This window comes from Colletes gigas, unplaced genomic scaffold (genome assembly GCF_013123115.1).
Source record: "Colletes gigas isolate AHSC1104 unplaced genomic scaffold, ASM1312311v1 Colletes_gigas_Sc00033, whole genome shotgun sequence".
In the NCBI taxonomy this organism is placed as follows: domain Eukaryota; kingdom Metazoa; phylum Arthropoda; class Insecta; order Hymenoptera; family Colletidae; genus Colletes; species Colletes gigas.
Genome location: NW_025106662.1, coordinates 1,372,452 through 1,390,849, shown reverse-complemented (window position 1 = coordinate 1,390,849; position 18,398 = coordinate 1,372,452). Strand labels below are relative to the sequence as shown.

The following is an 18,398-nucleotide window of genomic DNA, read 5'->3' as shown; positions in this document are numbered from 1 at the left end:
TAAATTTTTCTATCGACAATGAACTTAAAACGAGTTTTTCCCAACGTATACGATTATTTAATATCGAAATTGAATTTAATATGAACTTTCCTCAAAACATTACGATACATTTTAAATTGATTTGATTTAACAAAATTAATTCCTTGAACGGAAATGACGAATCTCCGTACCGGATCTAACTTTGTACCCGTCAAAATATTTAACGCATTTAGATATCAGATTTGAGAATAGTTCGGAGAATTTAATTAAAACTGAAACACGTTACTTTCATTTATAACAGTTGCGCGCACAGCGATCAAATTAAATTGTCTGGACGAGTACGTTTGCTCGAAAGTAAATCGTAAGGCAAGGGGTTAATAAGCAAACTGTAGATAGCTAGAACACTCAAGACGCAAATCTATTATGAACTGAGTTAAATGTGCTTACAAATCGTCAGCTTGATCAAATACCGTGAATAGAATTTCTACACGAAAGTCAAGGTCTTCGATAAATTATTCTTCGATGGTTATGCCTTAATAATATTTGCACAAACAGAATGAAAGACGTACACACTGAAAAAGACAAATTTAAGTTGACAAAAGTAGCCTTTATTGGGGGATTTGTCATCTTTTTCCCATATCAATTTCTCGTATTTTTACTTGGAAAACAGCTTGTCTCAGTTTCAAAAATTACTCTGTTACACGTATATATGTATTAGATTGTATGAAGTTTTTCATTTTCCTTCACCTAGTTCTTGCAATATTAATTTCCTACAACAGCAACGATCTTTTGGTAAGGGTCGGTTAGCTCGTTTCTCTTGCGAGGCAGACGCTCAGAATTTCGTAATTGAAAGAGGGAAAAGATACTTGCCCCGAGTCGATAGAGAAATTATATGATAATAAGCTATCGCTAAAAAATGCAAAACGCGAGATTCCACGACGAATCGATCGAACGACGCTACGAGATACAGTGAAAATCATTCAACACGTTTGCTTATGACTTTTCAACGTAGTCCATTTGCCAACAAGGGGAAGAAGAAAAGCGCGTCCGATGCTATTCCAGTTTCGTGCTTATGAAACGAGGAAGGATCATGCATATGCAATGTAATGCATTTACGCCTCTCATTTAATAGCCGCTACGCTATAACAACTCCCGATAACAACTCCTTTGTAAAGTATAGCTTTTCGCGTTTTTATTTGCCGGGAAACGGATTCAGCGACGGTGCCAGCCGAGTTCTCGTGATCTTCGAAAAGGCTTCGAAAGATCCTTCGATCGAATATCGCGCTGAAAGGCGCCGAATTTGAATGGGGATGTTAAAAACAGAATTTGAGACTTTTGGAGGCTTCGTAGTACTGGACGAGAGGAGTACAAAATATTTTTAGTCATTGCGTGGAGTAAATTAATTTACTGTTTAACGTTTGACTATGTAAATTATTCAAGTGCTGAATTTTTCAGGCTTAAATAAATTTCAATATGTTCTTAAGACACGTCAATTAAAAAATATTATTTTAGTTTACGTAACTATTATGTCTTAACTTATATAAATTACTTTTGTGATGTGTCTTTTGAAAATAAAAAACTACATTTTTCTTCGTATATTTCCTGTATTAAATTTGCGTTAGCGTCAGTGGAGCGCAGAGGGTCAACGCGTAAATAAATTCGATTTAAATAAGTGTTCTTAAGCACGTGGCCGGCACTGTACGTTGATTAAGTATTGTCTATTTCTCGCGAGGGGTCTTAGACTTCTTTTCCAACCTGTATATACGTACGTCAATTACATCGATTTCGCGCGTGCAAGCGTATGCCTGATGACACTTCGAACCGGATGGGAACAGCGAACTGCACTTCGCCGCCCCATAAATTGCGCCTCGGACGAAGAGGAATAGAAACAGCGGGGGCAAAATAGACCGAGAAAATTCTCGATACATCGACGCTATCAACGTCTTGGTGGGACGGAAAGTAACCGCCTCTGTCGCATACCGATCTCCGAAGGCTTTCCCGGTTCTCCCGTCGCCCTCCCCGCCCACGCGACTACTCGATATTATTAACGCCTCGTGCCCGCGATATTTCCTCGCGACAACGACTACGACGACGACGTTTTCCTTCGACTCGTTTCCCCCGGAGGTGGCAATTACGAATCACGGGAATCGGTTTGCGGGAGATTGCGATTCGACGAAAGAAACCGGTGGGAGTCTAGGCGTCTGTCGAAGCCCCGCACGCGTTTCGCGTCGTTCGATGCCACAGGGAAAATCAGTTTAACTTCCGAACGAACGTTTGCCGCCTACCACGGCTAATCCCGGATCCGGGGGGAAGTTCACGACGGGGGTGTAAACCCGAGAATGTTGCGGCCAAGCCAGACCTCGTCCCTGTTCCCTCCGCCCTACCCCGGTCCCCCATCGGTTGGCAGCGTTCTACGGCGTGATACCTGCTGCGAGTCTAGGCCAACCTCGAGCTTATCCCGACGACACTCGTTCGATACCGTAAAAGCCTGCGCGAGGGGGTGGACAGGAAGAACGAAACGACGGTGGATGCGCTGCAAGACGGGAAGGGGGACGATGCTGGCGGTTGCAACCTACCCTACCGCCTGCCAAGGATCGCGGCAGACCTCCCGTCGAGGGATCCCATAAAATAGCTCGAGTAACTTTTTTACTTTATCACCCGGTGACCCTCCCGCGTGCCACTTGGACCTACACTCCCCCTCCAGGACTCATTCGATAGCTGACGAACGGGGAATAAAAAGAATTCGACATTGGGAAGCGACGCTCTTAAAGGGTAGAGAAAATAAAGGCCACTGGGTGGCTTATCGAAAGAAAATTGTGGCGATTTTTAAATTGAAATTTCGACCGTGGGGGTGATAAAGGAAATCATGTTTTTACGCAGTCACTTTTGTTCCAGTCGATGCAAAAATGTGGAAAAATTCAGAGATATTTCGGATATCGGGGCACACGTTGTGGAATTTTATCAGATTTTTAGATTGAAAAATTCGGTTATAGAAAATAAAAGAGATTGCAGAAAATGTTGAAAAGTGGCGATTACGTATCGAGGCGGTTGTAGAGCTACTTTTACTACTTGTTCTTCAGGATATTTTATTATATTAGCGCATATATAAACTAAGTCTAGTCATGAATCTTACCAAAATGTTAGCAAGAAAATTCAAAATTTTCGTTTTACGATCCATCATATTAACGATAGAATTTTAGCAACAATTGTTTGCTAGTAGATATTTTCTTCATTAATGCCATTCCAACCTTTCTGTAGAATTGTCCACGAGTCCCTACACTCCGAGATTTGGTATTAGTACGAACAACGGGAAATGTCGACGCAATCGTGTGACTTCCACAAAAACATACAAACACCTATAATTTAAATTTCGTTCATATATTATCTAAATTCAACTTGCGTCATCATAAACGAAGCTTCGATCGAGACACAGTACGTATCCCGTTTCATACAATATTATCTCCAGGGCACATTTATTTTAATTTTACGCAACCGTCGTAAAATTCGCGCCAAAGTACTAACTTAAACCGTAAGAAAGCGAGATAATGAAGTCCGCTTCGGAAAAATTCCATCCTTAATTTGCATTTTCCAAGACGCGCGAGCAAAATGTCCGGTGACTTATGGAAGCCAGCATACCTGTGCTTGCCACACACACACTCCCACGCGTGGGAATAAGCTATCGCGACCGCGACCGCCAACGCCTCGCCCCCCGACCTTTCTTAGCCCTTCGTTATCCGGAAATCCCGAGCAGCCCGTACGCGCTCGCTCGCCTTTCTTTAACGTCGATAAACTTCTCCCGACCGGGTTACCTTCCTTATCGTTAACGTCAGTTGTAGGCTTTCGCGGTTCACGACCGCGCGCGACCCGAAACTTCCGGTCGGGGAGGGAGAGGGCGAACCTCGGAATTGAAAGTTGAAACGCTCCTAACGAACTTTTCCTCTCTCCAGCCACCTTTCGTCCGCCGCTGCCTCCCTCGCGCGAGAGAGAACGCGCGTCCACGCCTTCGTTTTTCCAATTAACGGGGAATTAGAGGTTCGATGAAATTTACCGGGGAACATCGACGGAACGAAATTGAAAAATTGGCAAACGAAGAATCACCGCGGCGGAAGGCTGTCGCGTATCGTTAGCAGCGGCGCTCTTTGCTTATCGCCGCTGTCAGTTTGTCCGCCATGGCGTCGGGCCGCGTTAAGCTTTGACCGTTCCTGTCCCTTTCGGAGGCGTTCGCTCGTTTCGTCCCGGTCTACTCTGTCAATTACCGATAAAAACAACGACAGCCAACGCGCGACGGTTTCCCCGGGTCGTAACGCGAGCGAAATGTAAATTATCGCGTCTGCCGCGACGATAAATAACGCCACGGACCCGGCTGAATCCAGAAAACGAAGCCAGTCAACCGAGGCGCGTCGAATAAAAATAAAAAAAACCTGCCCCCGATGATTTCGAAACGGGGGTTTTTCGCGCCGACGTGAACGTTCGTCCGGTCGGAGAAATTTCGCGTGCAAATATTTTTAAAGCGCTCCTTGGTTACCGGCCACGTTCACGCGTACGCGATTCGAGGGTTCGTTGCCCCGGAAACCCACGCAGAAAAGTTGAATGCAAGGATTACATGTCTGGTTACATCACCGACTGCGCGTGCCGCGTTGTAGGTTTAGGATACCCGGATCGTTATCGGGAACGCAGAACTTTTACCCGCGGTAAACAACTTTCGGGGCTTCGACTTCTCCCGTCGCGCCGGAGTCGATTATGGGGTTACGGTTGCATTTCGTTGCTCGACGATAAAAATTTCTTTGAAGGATGGTGAACAATGACCGTTTTTGGCGTCGTTTGGAAACGAGAAATTCGTAAAGGATCTATAGGTGCCTTCGTATGAATACAAAATGTTATAGGTTCCTCGAAAAATGATGGGAAAGTTGTTACAAATTAGTCCAAAGTATAAATATGACGATGATGGAACTGTTTTGTAGATATCAAACGTTGATACACTGTACCACTTTTTTCAAAACTATATTTTTCAGCTTAAATACTATCACTTTGCTCTGGATGACATTTATACTATACACTTCTAATAAACTACTAAACTGCTTGATATTATTTTCATATTACATTTAGCGTGATATTTAAATATCAGATCTTCTTTTACGGTCGCACACAGCTTCGTAACTGATTTCTTTATAAAGTAATACTACTTCACGTTACTCTACGCAATTCCGATACGACCAGATCTGTGCTATATTTAAACAAAATTAAAAATTATTAAGCTTTATGCGACTTACAGCACGTTTAGTATAAAATCCCCTGCAGTTCCCCGTCTTAATTTCTTATTTATGATTATTAAATGCTTAAACAGTAAACACGATTTTACTTATTCATCTGGTAACAACATCATAGTTTTCATATAGGGAATAATAATATTTCTCAACTTTTGATTTTTAAACTCGGGTGAACTCTGATTCCCGGATTCCGGTATAATGAAGGCTACGGACTACAACAACAACGCCATTTCGTTTCCCCGCGTTTAATGTAACCATACAAAATATTCTCTAAAAGTTTCTTCCACGTTTCGTTCGCAGGGGGGAAAAAATTTGTTTGAATTGCAAATAAAATCGTGAAAATATTTTCCGTCCCAACGCCCTGAGGTGGCATAATCTCTTAGAGATCATCGAACGATTCGAAGATACAAACCGAAGCGACGTAGCCCCGTTTGCGGTTCAACGTTGAAATGTTTTCGCTGCCGCAAAGCTTTCGATGCCCGGAACGCGGAAGGGAAACATTTGCGGAGCCACGTTTTTTCCTATTTCCATCGGTGCGTCTAATAAAATACACGCTGATAAAGTTTGACGAAGCGCCGTGGAAACGGCCCGCGCCGTCTAAGCATTCGAACCGTCCCTCGAGCGACGTAATACCTGGAAAAATGTGTCGGACATGTTTTTTATTTTTTTCTTTTCAACGAGGCGGGGCGTAACCTTTTTGAAATCGTAACGATCCCTCCGCGAGGTAACGGCAGCAGAAAATTCACGTTTCCCTCGACTTGCTCTCCCGGTACTTCTGGCGTAAAAGTTACCTAGAAGGGAAAAGCGTAACGCAGAGAACCGGGTACTGGCGTGTAGCTAACGGGAAAAGACTGTGCGCGATGCATTCTGAAAGGCAGTGAGAGCGCGTAACTTGCTCGAAACCCAACCGAGGCCGAGGCGACCCGCGAATTTTGATGCACTTACGGGGGCGTTTCCACGGAACGCGCGAATGGTAGGCGACAGGAGTGCCTCGATTCCATTTTTTGAGACGGCGCCGCGAATCGAAAACGAAACGGTCGAGGGAAAGAGACGCGCGGCCCCGGAGTCACCGGAGGGAAAGATAAATAGATGGATAGACAGGAAGCCGACGCAGCATCTGGTTGCCCGGAGCTTTCGTCCCGCTGCCCTCGAGGATGATTTTTCGAGGACGCGCGACAGCGAGCGAACCTCCGAGGAAATCTTCCTTGCCCGACCTCGGCAGCTTGTCTTTTCACGACACAGACGGAAAACGAACCGAGGGATGGATCTGCATTAACTATGGGATTCCAGAGTCCACCCTTTTCGAGATATTTTTACCCGTTTTTTATATATTTCTTCGATGCTTCTCCTCCGTCTACCGTGATCGACAATTGTTGACTATTTTTTGTTTAAATATTTCTATAGAAATTGAAAACTATTGTTTTTGTTAAATATTCACGAGCAATTGCTTACCAGAGAGGTATAAATAATATAAACACGAGGTGTTTTTACAAGCGGTCATCGAACATTGGTTAACATCGATAATCGGACGCGATCCGGCGTTGCTCATACACTATGTTAACTTCTATTTACAAAGTAGTTTTTTCTAATACCAATATTATCAGGCAGGTAATACTTAATTTCAAGATCGGCAGACAGGTGTAAATAATATAAATAATATAAACAGTATATAAAAATCAACGATACGTGGGTGTTTTCCCAACAGGTCACACATCCTAGTACCAACCGTGGCGAACGTCGATAATCGGACGCAAACCGACGTTGCTCAATACACTATGTTAACTTCCATTTGCAAAGTAGTTATAATATCAATATTACCAGACAAGTGATACTTAATTTCAAGACCGATAGACACGTATAAATAATATAAACAGTATACAGGGTGTTCAGCCATCTCTGGGAAACATTTTAATGTGAGATTCTAAGGGCCAAAATAAGACGAAAATCAAGAATACCAATTTGTACCAGGCTTCATCAAGAAGTTATGAACGTTTAAAGTTTCGACCGTACTGAATTTTTTTCTCAAAAATGCGCAGGATTTCGGAGGTATGTGCATTCACCAAAAATAATTGTAATTGACCCTTGCAATCGAAAATAATTTTTCCAAAGTGATTTGAAACTTTTCAATTTTGCCGAATTTGGGCACCTATCGACGATTTTTCTTAAAAACTTCGTTTTTGATTTTTTGTAATTTTGTTTGACGTCCTACCGAAAAGTTGACTAATACTTTTTTGTAGGTACCTATGAGCTCTACGTCAAAAAAAGTTCCATTGAAATATATTCACTATTGTAGGAGTTATGGCTGTTTGAAAATTAGACCATTTTTATGGAGTTTTTCTCACTTTACGGGGTTAAGGAGCAACTTTCCCAATATTTTTACAATTCCTACATATTCTTGATTAAAATACGCGTCGTTTGCCTTCCGAAACATTAAAATCGTCCAATCCGTTCAGGAGTTATGAGATTTTAAAGTTTCGCATGAAATTTCAGGGAAGCATTTTTGGCCTCACATTAGATTTTCGCTAAGGAATTTTTTTCTCGATAATGTGTAGGATTTCGTGGGTATGTGTAATGACCAAGAATGATTGTAATCGACCCTTGCAACTGAACATAATTTTTTTAGAACAATTTGAAATTTTTTAATTTAATTTCTTAATAACTTTTTAATGTAGCCTCAGTCAAGTCTTATTTTGGCCTCTAGAATCTCCCATTAAAATTTTTCAGGAGTGGCCGTACACCCTGTATAAAAATCAACGATACGTGGATGTTTTCCTAAGCGATCACCCATGCTAGGATCGGACGAGACCCAATTTTTTCAACCTACCATTATACGTGCGTAACCAGCACATTTTAAGGTTTTCGACTATGTCGCATCGCTTTACAAAAATTTTATTATTTTATTATGTTCTGTTAACTAATTCCAATATAATGTCTATACTTTCCTGTATATCACGTATGTAATAGTAAACTCGTTTAAATTTTGGCGTACACCGCGCCTAAAATCAAATCCACCCTAAACGGAACTAATGCTCTCGAAAATTAGTCACTCGTTTCCGGCCACGTGGACTTTGGGCCGATGAGTTCCGTCGCGATTAATTGTACGAATCGCGCGTGTCAACGTGACAGTCGGCTGAATTAGCGAGTATCATGGCGATCGCCGCGTAATAACGGTGATTACCGCCGCCCGATTCGTCGGCGAATCGAAACACCGATATCGCCGGTATCTGTGGAAAAGGGTTACGATCGCTGTACTCGAGCTGAAACGCGATGCACGCGAGAATCGACGGAGTCTCGACGCGTTTGGGCAGCCACGGACAAGCCCTGCGAGGCGTTTCCCTCGTCTGTACGTCGGATTCGAGTCTTAGAGTCTAAACAGTTCGAGAGCCGCCTCCATCGAGTTGGATGTCTCTCGTTGTGTAACCGTCTCTTCTGGTTCGACGTGGTCCCAGGCACGAGCCAAGGTCCTGACGGCTTTTTTTCTCGACGACGCGAAACGCGATACGTCTTGAAACGCGGCGGGCAAGCGAATTCGAAACGGACGATTCGTAATGCACTGGAACTGAACGCGTCACGACGTCGTGCTTGCCCTGACGGGTTGTGCGTGCACCAGCGACGACGCGCCTTTATTTTTCTACTACCGAAAAAAATGGTCCCAAAGAGGTCACAAATAATCGAGGTTTATCTTTATATCGAATGTGTACCTTTGTTATTGCAAACTTTGTTTTTTATATGACTAATGTATATGATTCTTACGAATGATTGTTTTGTAGTTATTAAATGTCTGATATAGTTAATCGTTAAAATTAGATCGTTCCATAAGTTCGAGTTTTGTACTAGGACATATCCTTGTTGAGCTCAGTTCTTAATATATAATTTAAATAAATGCATTCTTTAACATTTTGGAACATACCAAATTGTCGATCGCTAATTTTGATAAAATTTGCCATACTGATAATCAAAAATATTTGACCCTTAGTTTTGAATGGGGTGAAATCCACCCTCAAAGTGTACCCTGTAAAGGGGCATTCAACAAAGAATTTGGATATACCCTCTAAGAGAATACAACGATCATCGTTTTAAAGTGATTATATAGAACAAAATACATAAGCGGAGAATATAAAAAAAGATATGTTTCCTTGGATATTTACTATCTGTTTCGTAAGAAAGTGTGTTTGAGTTAGTAGTAGGTAGTCGAAGAAAGGTGTCCGAGTGCAAAGGGTTAAAAATATTCAAAAGGCGTATATACACGAATTTTACATTTTTTATAGCAAATTGGTAATGCATTGATTTAAATTACATATTGAGAAATTTACCAAGGATATAAGTTCCAATAGAAAACTCGAATTTACGAACCCAATGCTATCGATACGCGACAGAAACAAAATCTTTATGTAGTTAATTTACAAAATTCGTCCCATCGACGGGTCCTTGACGCGCGAGCTTTTAAACCGCGAACAAAGGCGCGCCACGCTGGTGCTCGCGTTTCACGTTTTTTCCCCCGCCCACCCACGTCCCCTTCTTCCCTTATAGTTTTTCTGGTACACACACGCGCGTCCAAGAATCGAACGTATCACGCGTCGCGACGTTTCGATAGCGCGGATCGACCTGGTCGAGTCGTTCTTTTTCACGAGACTATTCTTTACAGGACTCTGTCCGTCGAGACGCGCTTCGAACCGCGCGATCGCGTTGTATCGCCGCTATACAGCGTCCAGAGTTCTCGCGCGAACACTCGGCACAGTTCTTTTCCGTTTCAATAAGAAACGTCGGTTTAAACAGTTCGAGACAATTCGCATCGCGTTAATGTCCCCGCTAGAGTCTGTTAGGGAAACTGGATTTCTCTGGTCGATTACTCACCACCAATCTGCGCGATAATCGGGTCGAGTGCCACCAACAGGACGAGGAAGATAGGAGTCATATTGACCACCTTCTTTCCCGTCTTCCCTCGGTCACCCGTGATCACTGCACACTTAATACCACCGTCGCAGCGTTCCACCTATGAAAATACAAATCACCCTCTGCTTAACATACCACCTCCACTTGGTCTTCGAACGAAGACGACGATGATCCTTCTTGTAGCCCCGATCACCGAGGCAAAAAAAAAAGACAAAACCTGGACGGGGTAGGGGTAATTCTCGAGCAGATTGTCCCGATCCTTGGGAGGATCAGCGAGGATCAGGAACCAACGCGTAAACTTCGGTGAAATTTTTGCAACGCGTAAAAAAATACTCTTTGCCGGTGCTTCGTTGGTGGGTGACGGATAAGCGCGAACAAGGGAAATGGAAACGCTTATTCAGCGGGAATCGAACGAAACTATCGACACGCGCCATTTACCCAACGGCACGGCGTTCTATATCCTACTTGGGAACGCGGCGAATAAAAGATAAAACCGACAAGTTGTTCACAAACATCGTTAACGACCGCACACTTTCGTTCGTCGACTCGATCTCCGTCATTCACATCCTTTTTCGGTCGAGCCGCGTTCCTCCTCTTCCCTCGATCGTCGAAAAAGATCGATTTCACTTCGAGAACCACTGTTTCCTCGATGATGGACGCCGTGCTCCTCTTCCGACTCCTCTTCTTCGCCTTCTGCTTCCTGCTCGCGTTTCGTCCGTTCGTTTCTACGAAGATCTCAATGACAAGAGCCGGTTAATAAGTCGTATCGGACGGAAAAGAAGATCGAGAACGTCTTCCTCCTTTCCACAACCACTCTTTACCGAAATCTCTGTGCATGTCCTCCTCGTCAGTCGACGCGACGATCATCGAACGATTACCTCGTCTCTTTCTTTCGATGATTCCACGACCATCCCATATTTTTCACCGTTCTTCGCCCGAGTGGCAAGCTTTCCGTCAAGGTTGGTCGCGTCAGACGATCACCCTGTATCCGGAAACGTCTACCTCGGCTCCCGGTTAGCTTTGGTTACATCTTTCCGCCGATCGACTCTAATCCACGTTCTCTCTTGTCGCTCGACTCGCGGCCGTCTACGGTGCTCTGCATCTTACTGGATCCTTTCGTTCCGCTTGCCTCATCCACTCTAAAGCTATCCCGGAAACGGCACACGTTTCAGGACTCGATCGAACAGAACTCCATCGACGCTACGAAAGGCAAACTCGAAACGGAGCGGCCACTTGTCGATCTCGTTCTCGGATTTACGTTGGGACTTTTCGAAATGGAATTTCGACGAGCTTCAAATTCCCACAAATTTTACCCGTCCCCTTCCGTTCGTTCCTGCTTGTATCATGATCGTAAAAAGGGATCCTCTACTCTGTGGACCACCGTTCTCCTTCACCTTTTCGCGAGATTCTTGACGCTCGAGGTAAACCGATTCCCATATCACTTTCGAAGTAAAATCGCGACTGCACTTCGCGAGTCACACTTTCCAGGATATTCCGGACGCGGTGAACGGGAACGGAGACGGGTAAGCGCGCCGGGCGAATCTCGCGGTTAAATTGTAAAATAGCTCGCCAAAGATGCGAGACCGCGTTAAGGGTAGTTTTCTGAACGCGCGCTGCGGCTTGACTGACTCACCCCCATACCCCGCGACGATACCCCCGCACGGCGTACCGCCGAGCTTCGCGCGTGCGCGCCACCCCCTCTGATTCGGAGATCCGAAACGCCAACGATTTCGCGCGATCTAAGATTTTCGAACGTCGCGACCTGCACGCGCATCCCCCCAAAAACGATCGTACAAATTTACGAACGAACCAAACGGTCTGACACTCCCACGCTTATGATTCGTATCGAAAGACGTGTCTATCGAGTCACAGTATTTTCAGCGACGATCCATGGAACTTTCGGGAAGAAAAAAATCCCGCTAAAATAAAGAAGAGGAACGGAAAGGGGTAAAGAAGAAACGACAGCGACGGCGCGTAGAGAGGGTGGTTTCGGCGCTGGTTTAAACGCGACGCATGCGTCCCCCGCGCGAGAGACGATGTCCGGGGTGAGCCGCCGCCGTGCTCTGGCCGACGTATCGCAGTTTCTAGCTCGATGTTTGTCCGCGTGGTACTCCCAGGGACGACGGTGCTCGTGGCGACCACGAGGGTGCCGGAACGCAGTTCGAGACGACCGCGAGAACGAACAACGTGCGAACGGATTCGCGCCCCAGCGGGAAAAGTACATCGCGACGCGATGATCTTCGACGCTTGCGCGCCCCTGGGCTTCTCGTACGATCCAAAAAAAACTTTTCTCTTTCCTGCTTCGAGGCTCCGGGACCCTTCGTCCGTCCAACCACCGGGGAACCTCGGGAGGCCCCTGGGAGTACGGCCAGAGCTTCCCACACGACGAAGAAACCACCCTTCTCTACGGCAACGTGACACTCTTTCCGAACGGGTAAGTGGCCAAGCGTGTGCACTTGCGAACAACTTCCTTCGTCTATTATTTAACGCCCCCGTGACCCCGGCGCTTCTGGTCAAAGAACGAGAAGATCGACGTTGTTCGATCAATTAAACGATATCTCTGACGTTATCGCGAAAGTAAACAGCTCTTTTGGGATACCTCGAGCAATTCGGCCCCATCCGAACGGAGGCCGCCTTTCGTCCAAGTACAACGATCTCCGTATTCCGGAATATCGGATACGCGTAACTCGTTCGCGAACAAAGACTTTGCCGTATAATGGACGGAACAGAAATTACTATCGCCTCCAATTATCGAGCGCGCTAATTTTTTAATAAGTCCGAGCGCCATTCAGCGCTCTCGTTTACGGAGTATCGATTATGACTTGGCGACCGAACGAGTGCACGAGTAAAAGAGTCAGGAAACCCGACTATCGCTAGCAGGGACGAAGGTAATTAAATTACCCGAGCTATCGCAACGATCGAGCCGTACGGGGGCGAGCGATTAGACGTTGTCACGGTTTAATAATAACCCGTCCATTAACGGCTCGCGTCGTCGGAATCGAGAAAACGCGAAACAATTACGCGTTAACGCGATAATTCGAGTTTGAGGTCGCGACCGGAAACGGCCCCGGCAGTCATCGGCGGCGAAGACGACGCGCTCGTCGGTTCGACGACGGGAATTTGCAGCTCGTTATTCCGCGATTATTTTCCACTCGATAACAGGCGAGCGTCCAATCGAGAGGAAAAGAAATACATAAACGAGACGCATCGTCCATAATTCGCTGGACATTCATTTTGAAAGATGCAAATTACAGTACAGATACAATTTCTCTTTCTTATGTTTCATTAAGTTACTGCTTACCTATAAATTTTATAACTCTCGTAAGAAAGTAAATTTAAAATTTAAATGTAAGTAGTATTAATAAAAAAAAGTATCACAAAACAATTGTTGCTAGTATTCTACCATTAATTTGATCGTTTTTAAACGAGTCTGATACGTTTATAAATTGAAAATTATTTTGGTAAAATCCGTACTATACAATATGAGTTATACTTTCTAAGCTAATGAATAAATATTAGTTTCGTTTCACAATTTGCATCGCCTTTCTGTGTTCAGTGACTTATGAAGTGTAATCGTGTAGCCTCGGAATCGCCGAAAAGAACCGAAAAACGGAGAGAAAAAATAATATCGAGTCTCGCGCAGCAGCTTCGATGGCAGAAATCTGTGCCTGTGGACGATAAAAAAAAATTTCAAGGTACGCGTAAGTTAATTTAATGTCGCTAGTGTCCCGCGCACCCCGATAATAAATTCCACGGTATCTCCGTCCACGGCGTTTCTATTCTCCCGTTCTAAAATCTGCCTGGTCCGTCTTGTTCCCGAACAAAAGACGATCGCTGAAGTAAGAATAACAGGGAAGAATCGCTCGAGAACGTGCCGGAAGACGCGAATTAAAACGGAAAGATAGGCCGTGGTCGGGGAACCGGCGAACGATCGAACGAGAGAATACAGGGTGTTTAATTACTGACGAGCAATTTTTTAAAGGGTGATTCTACGTACCAAAATATAAGATAAAAGCGAAGATCGACGAAACTGAGCTTTCGAGGCTTTCTTACTTTTCTCAGTTTTGAGAGAGGTATTGTAATCTAGAGACTTTTGACCGTCTTACCGTATCTCGAGTGTTTCTTTAGATTTTGCATCTAAATCGCTTAGATTTTCCTCTCGGGCTCAGAAAATATACAGTCACTTCAACTCGTATTCGTACACTGTAATGGGGATTCACTATAAAGAAACTTCTTTTCCTATCAATTTTTTCCACTTATTTTTACTAAATATTTTCGTTTTATTTTAATGTTAAAAAAATTATTAATACAATTTAAGTAACAAGTCGTAAAATACGATTTAAATAAGAAGTCGATCTTAAAGACAATTAATTTTCCCCTGTCTTATTTAATAAAGTAAACGTTAAACAGAGATTTAGTTATTTTTGGTATTTTCAGTATTTAATTAGGATTCAAAGGATCAAACGCAATCCCGTTATTCTTAATCTTCATCTTATTCTTGGCACGCAGAATTAACCTGGATCCCTACAATATGAAATCTTCTTTATCGATTTGTTGCTTATAATAATTTTGTCAAAATTTACGTAATTAACCACGTTTCAAGGACAATTTCTTTTAGACAAAAGACTATATTAACCGAAGGGCTTCAGAGAAAAAATTCACGGTTATACCATTTTCGACTTTCCAACCATTTATAACACTGTTTTTCATTCAGCTTCTATAAAAAGTAATAAAGGAGTATATTTTACTGAATTTCTTGTAACGAGATAGTTTCACCTAAAAACCAAGTAATAAGAAATATCTTTTAATAACACATTTTTATTATTATATAATTTTTGTTCGAGTCCGTTAATTTTTTATTTTAGATTTTTTCTGGAATATTAAATCTCGCATTAAAGCTAAGCTTAGAGTTGCTTACTCCGGTTTTTACCGCCTGAATCCGTTTCCTCCTTTTCTACCTGGTCGTTGAAAGCTCCTTCTAGCTTCGCTTCTGATCATTTCTGTATTTGATTATGCTAATGTTGTGTGCTATCTTCGTCTAACCAAAAGATCCCTGCATTCGTATACAATCATCACAAAATTCCGGCCTAAAATTTGCGTACACAGCACCGTAAACTCGATCATGTTTCCCATCTGTTTGAGCAATCCATTTGGCTAAGTACGATATATAAAATCCTTTCTACCGTAACGCCTGCTTATTTACGCGATCCTCTCCTTATAAACCATTCTTTTCCACCGCACGCGACAACCACCTATCCTATTCCGTTTATTATACATTCAAGTACCAAGGTTCTTTCTCCTACGTATAACTCACTCCCCCTCATGGTTCGCTCCTCGCCAACCTTTAACTCCTTCCACCGCAGTGCTTCAGCTTTCATCGCTGAGCATTAATAATGATAACTCTTTGTTATTCTGCTGCTGATTCTGTTTCTTTTTTGTCCCCCTGAACTTCGTTTCGTACAGACTATTTTATTTTCTTTCCTTCGCCATCGGCGTACTGTATTATTTTATTACTCACTGACTGTAACTCTTCCGCTAAGTTGTTTCGTATTCGAGAAAAAAGCCTATCTTTCGGTATATACCAAACAGGATAACGATGTTTCAATAAACTTTCAGTCAACCCAAAACGAATAAATACATTGACGGACAAATATTCTAAAAATATGTCGTTACAATATTTTTAGTATAATTATGTATTTTATTTTTTATTTTATGTATTATTTTCTTTTTTATTGGTCTCAAAATTAATAATAATAATCATTTGTAAACTATTTCAACTTCCTGCAATGTATTAAATTGTACAACAATTCTTATAAATATTATTGGATAGTTTAATGCTTCTCAGGAAAATCCTAACTTATTATTTGCAGTCTAAATACTGGCAGGGTGCAGGTGTATAATTTTTACAGCGTCGTCACAAAACAAACCTAGATTGTTTCCTTCGTAAAACTTCTCATAATTGTTATTGACATTTAACATAGATAATTTTACTAAAGGGGACCTGTCGAAAATTGTCTTTTATTGGAGTAGTCGAAGATCGAGGAGCCCTATTTGAGAAGATCGCCCATCCCGTAGTCAAACACTCTGTAAATCGGGCGGCATCGAGTGGAGTCGACCGCGTAACTTACGTTCTTTCATTGCCTCCCGCGTAACTAAACTCGCCAAGTATCCTGTTTTACGAGGTGCCGTCATAGAGAAATACGCAGCCGTCGATAGCGACGGAGCTTTGTTCCGGCCGACGATGCTCTTCGGTGGCGGAAAACCCGCGGAAAAAGGCATCGACGATATTCGCAGCGCCTGTCATCCGATAACGTTTACGATGGATTTTCCGCGCTCTTTTTTTTTCTCTGTTTCGACCGCTGTGAAGTACAACTCTCTGATCCGCTTATCCGGAATTACCAATTTATAATCCGGATTAACGTATTTCGAAACTATGGAAAGGTTGCAGGATTACGCGAAATTGTACATTACTTTGGTATTGTAAAGGAACCGATGGAACACGCGACAGGAGGAGAAAAAAAATAATGCTAGTTTCCCCGTTTATTATTCGTTCCGTGGCCCTCGATGGCTCTTTTATTTCTTGTCGATACGCGGTGACGTACTGCGTATCCGCAAGAAGTTGGCTAACAAGACGACACGGGGGAGGGGGGAGTGTCATTTGCTGCACCTATCACCGCCTTCGTTAAAGGAAACAAATTTGTGCAGAACAGATAAATTTTATCGAGGTTACAAAAATACCGACTAAGACAAATTTCAAGTTACGTAGTTTAGAATTGTCTAAAGTTACGCTACATAGCAGTAGGATCTCCATATTCACGAGAGATACGTTTCAGTTCTATTCATATCTAACACTTTGACTGCTACATACATACATATATGGATTTCAGGACTCTTCGCTATGGAACTAAAACAATTAATTCTCAAGTTGCAATGTTACAGCAAATAAATTTAAATAGGACGAATTTTAATATACGAAAATAAGTCTTAAAACGAATTTCAAGTTATATAGTTTATATAACTTCTGGTCTGGCAGTCAACGTGTTAATATTCTGAGTCTACGCCAATGTCATTTTATACGGTTCCATCCTACTTTTCGTTCGTGTCCAATAGACTCGTAGTCGCGATCGACCCAGCCAATAACAACGCTGCGCGCGAGGGCAGACGGCCAATCAGCGCGCGTGGCCAACAAGTGATCTCGGCAAGGTAGCAGGTTGAAATTTTCGAGAGTTTCGGCCGGGAAACGGCACCGCGTTTCGTGCATCCATTCGCGGGAAAAGTGGAAGAGAGCAAACAGGCGGAAGTGACGTCGGCGGTGGCAAGCCATGTAAAACGTCGTGGAACAATCGTAGATCGCGCGCATTCTAGTAACTTATGAATAAACATTTCTTGGCGCCATCCAGTGGAAAATTACTCTCGGAAATGTCCCTATCCTCCCGGCCGTATTCTTTTCCTCTTCCCGTCTCTGTTCGTCCCTGGTTCGCTCTCTCGAGGACGAAAATTTCGCTCTTTGATGGAATTCAAAGGTGGCGCGCGCGCCACGAAAACGAAACGCGTCCGCGAAACGAATACGCGGTTAAGCGATAAAATAATTCACCGAATCCAACGTTACGCCGCTGTGTTTATAAATTATAAATCATGTTCGTTTTATGTAGACTATTAGCTCCGGCATCGAGGATCGTTTCCGCGATTAATGTTGACACGAGTTTGGTCCCGTTTGATAATTAGTTGATGGTCACGCGTTGATACATAATACATACCGCGTAGTACGGTCCACGCCCCATGGTAAAAGTGAATTTGTCTCGCGCCGGTATCGATGCACTTTGCTGTTGATTTATTAAACAGACTTGGCTAGTTATTTTCGCCTCGGATTCGGTATAATAATAACAACGCGTTCGATGCGAATCTACGTTTTCCAAACACCTCCCCTATTAAATCAAAATGCGGTCCGAACGGCGCAATAAGCCGCGCTCCGGGCGAAAATTAAAAAGGAGAGAAAAAAATAGAACCGCGCTTCATCGAACTCTCTCGGTGGGTTACCCTGTGTATACGTCACTCTTACAAAGTAAATTACGCGCGATTCAATTAACCATTCCTCCGCCGGGCTTGAATATTATTTACCGTGCGAACAATTCGTTTAACTTCTGCTTTCGGTTTAGCGTTGCACGATAATGCATTTTCCGTGGAGTACTCGTCCGACGATGTAACGCCTCGCACGCACTTGGACTGTTTGTCGCGATCAATTATCGCCCGCCTGAATCT

At 43.3% G+C, this 18,398-nt stretch overlaps 1 protein-coding gene across 12 annotated transcripts in view; it reads right to left on the bottom strand.

Annotated features, from left to right (window-relative positions):
- LOC122402145 (tyrosine-protein phosphatase Lar) overlaps positions 1-18,398 on the bottom strand; it is a 564,511-nt gene that overhangs the window by 347,342 nt on the left and 198,771 nt on the right. For 11 of the 12 annotated variants that reach the window (XM_043404713.1, XM_043404716.1, XM_043404711.1 and 8 more), the window contains one exon: positions 10,101-10,239. In XM_043404713.1, the coding sequence (XP_043260648.1) occupies positions 10,101-10,161 (61 nt within the window). In that variant the 5' untranslated portion in view covers positions 10,162-10,239. Of the gene's footprint in view, positions 1-10,100; positions 10,262-18,398 lie in introns of all 12 variants that reach the window. The other variant, XM_043404719.1, reaches the window with a different exon arrangement.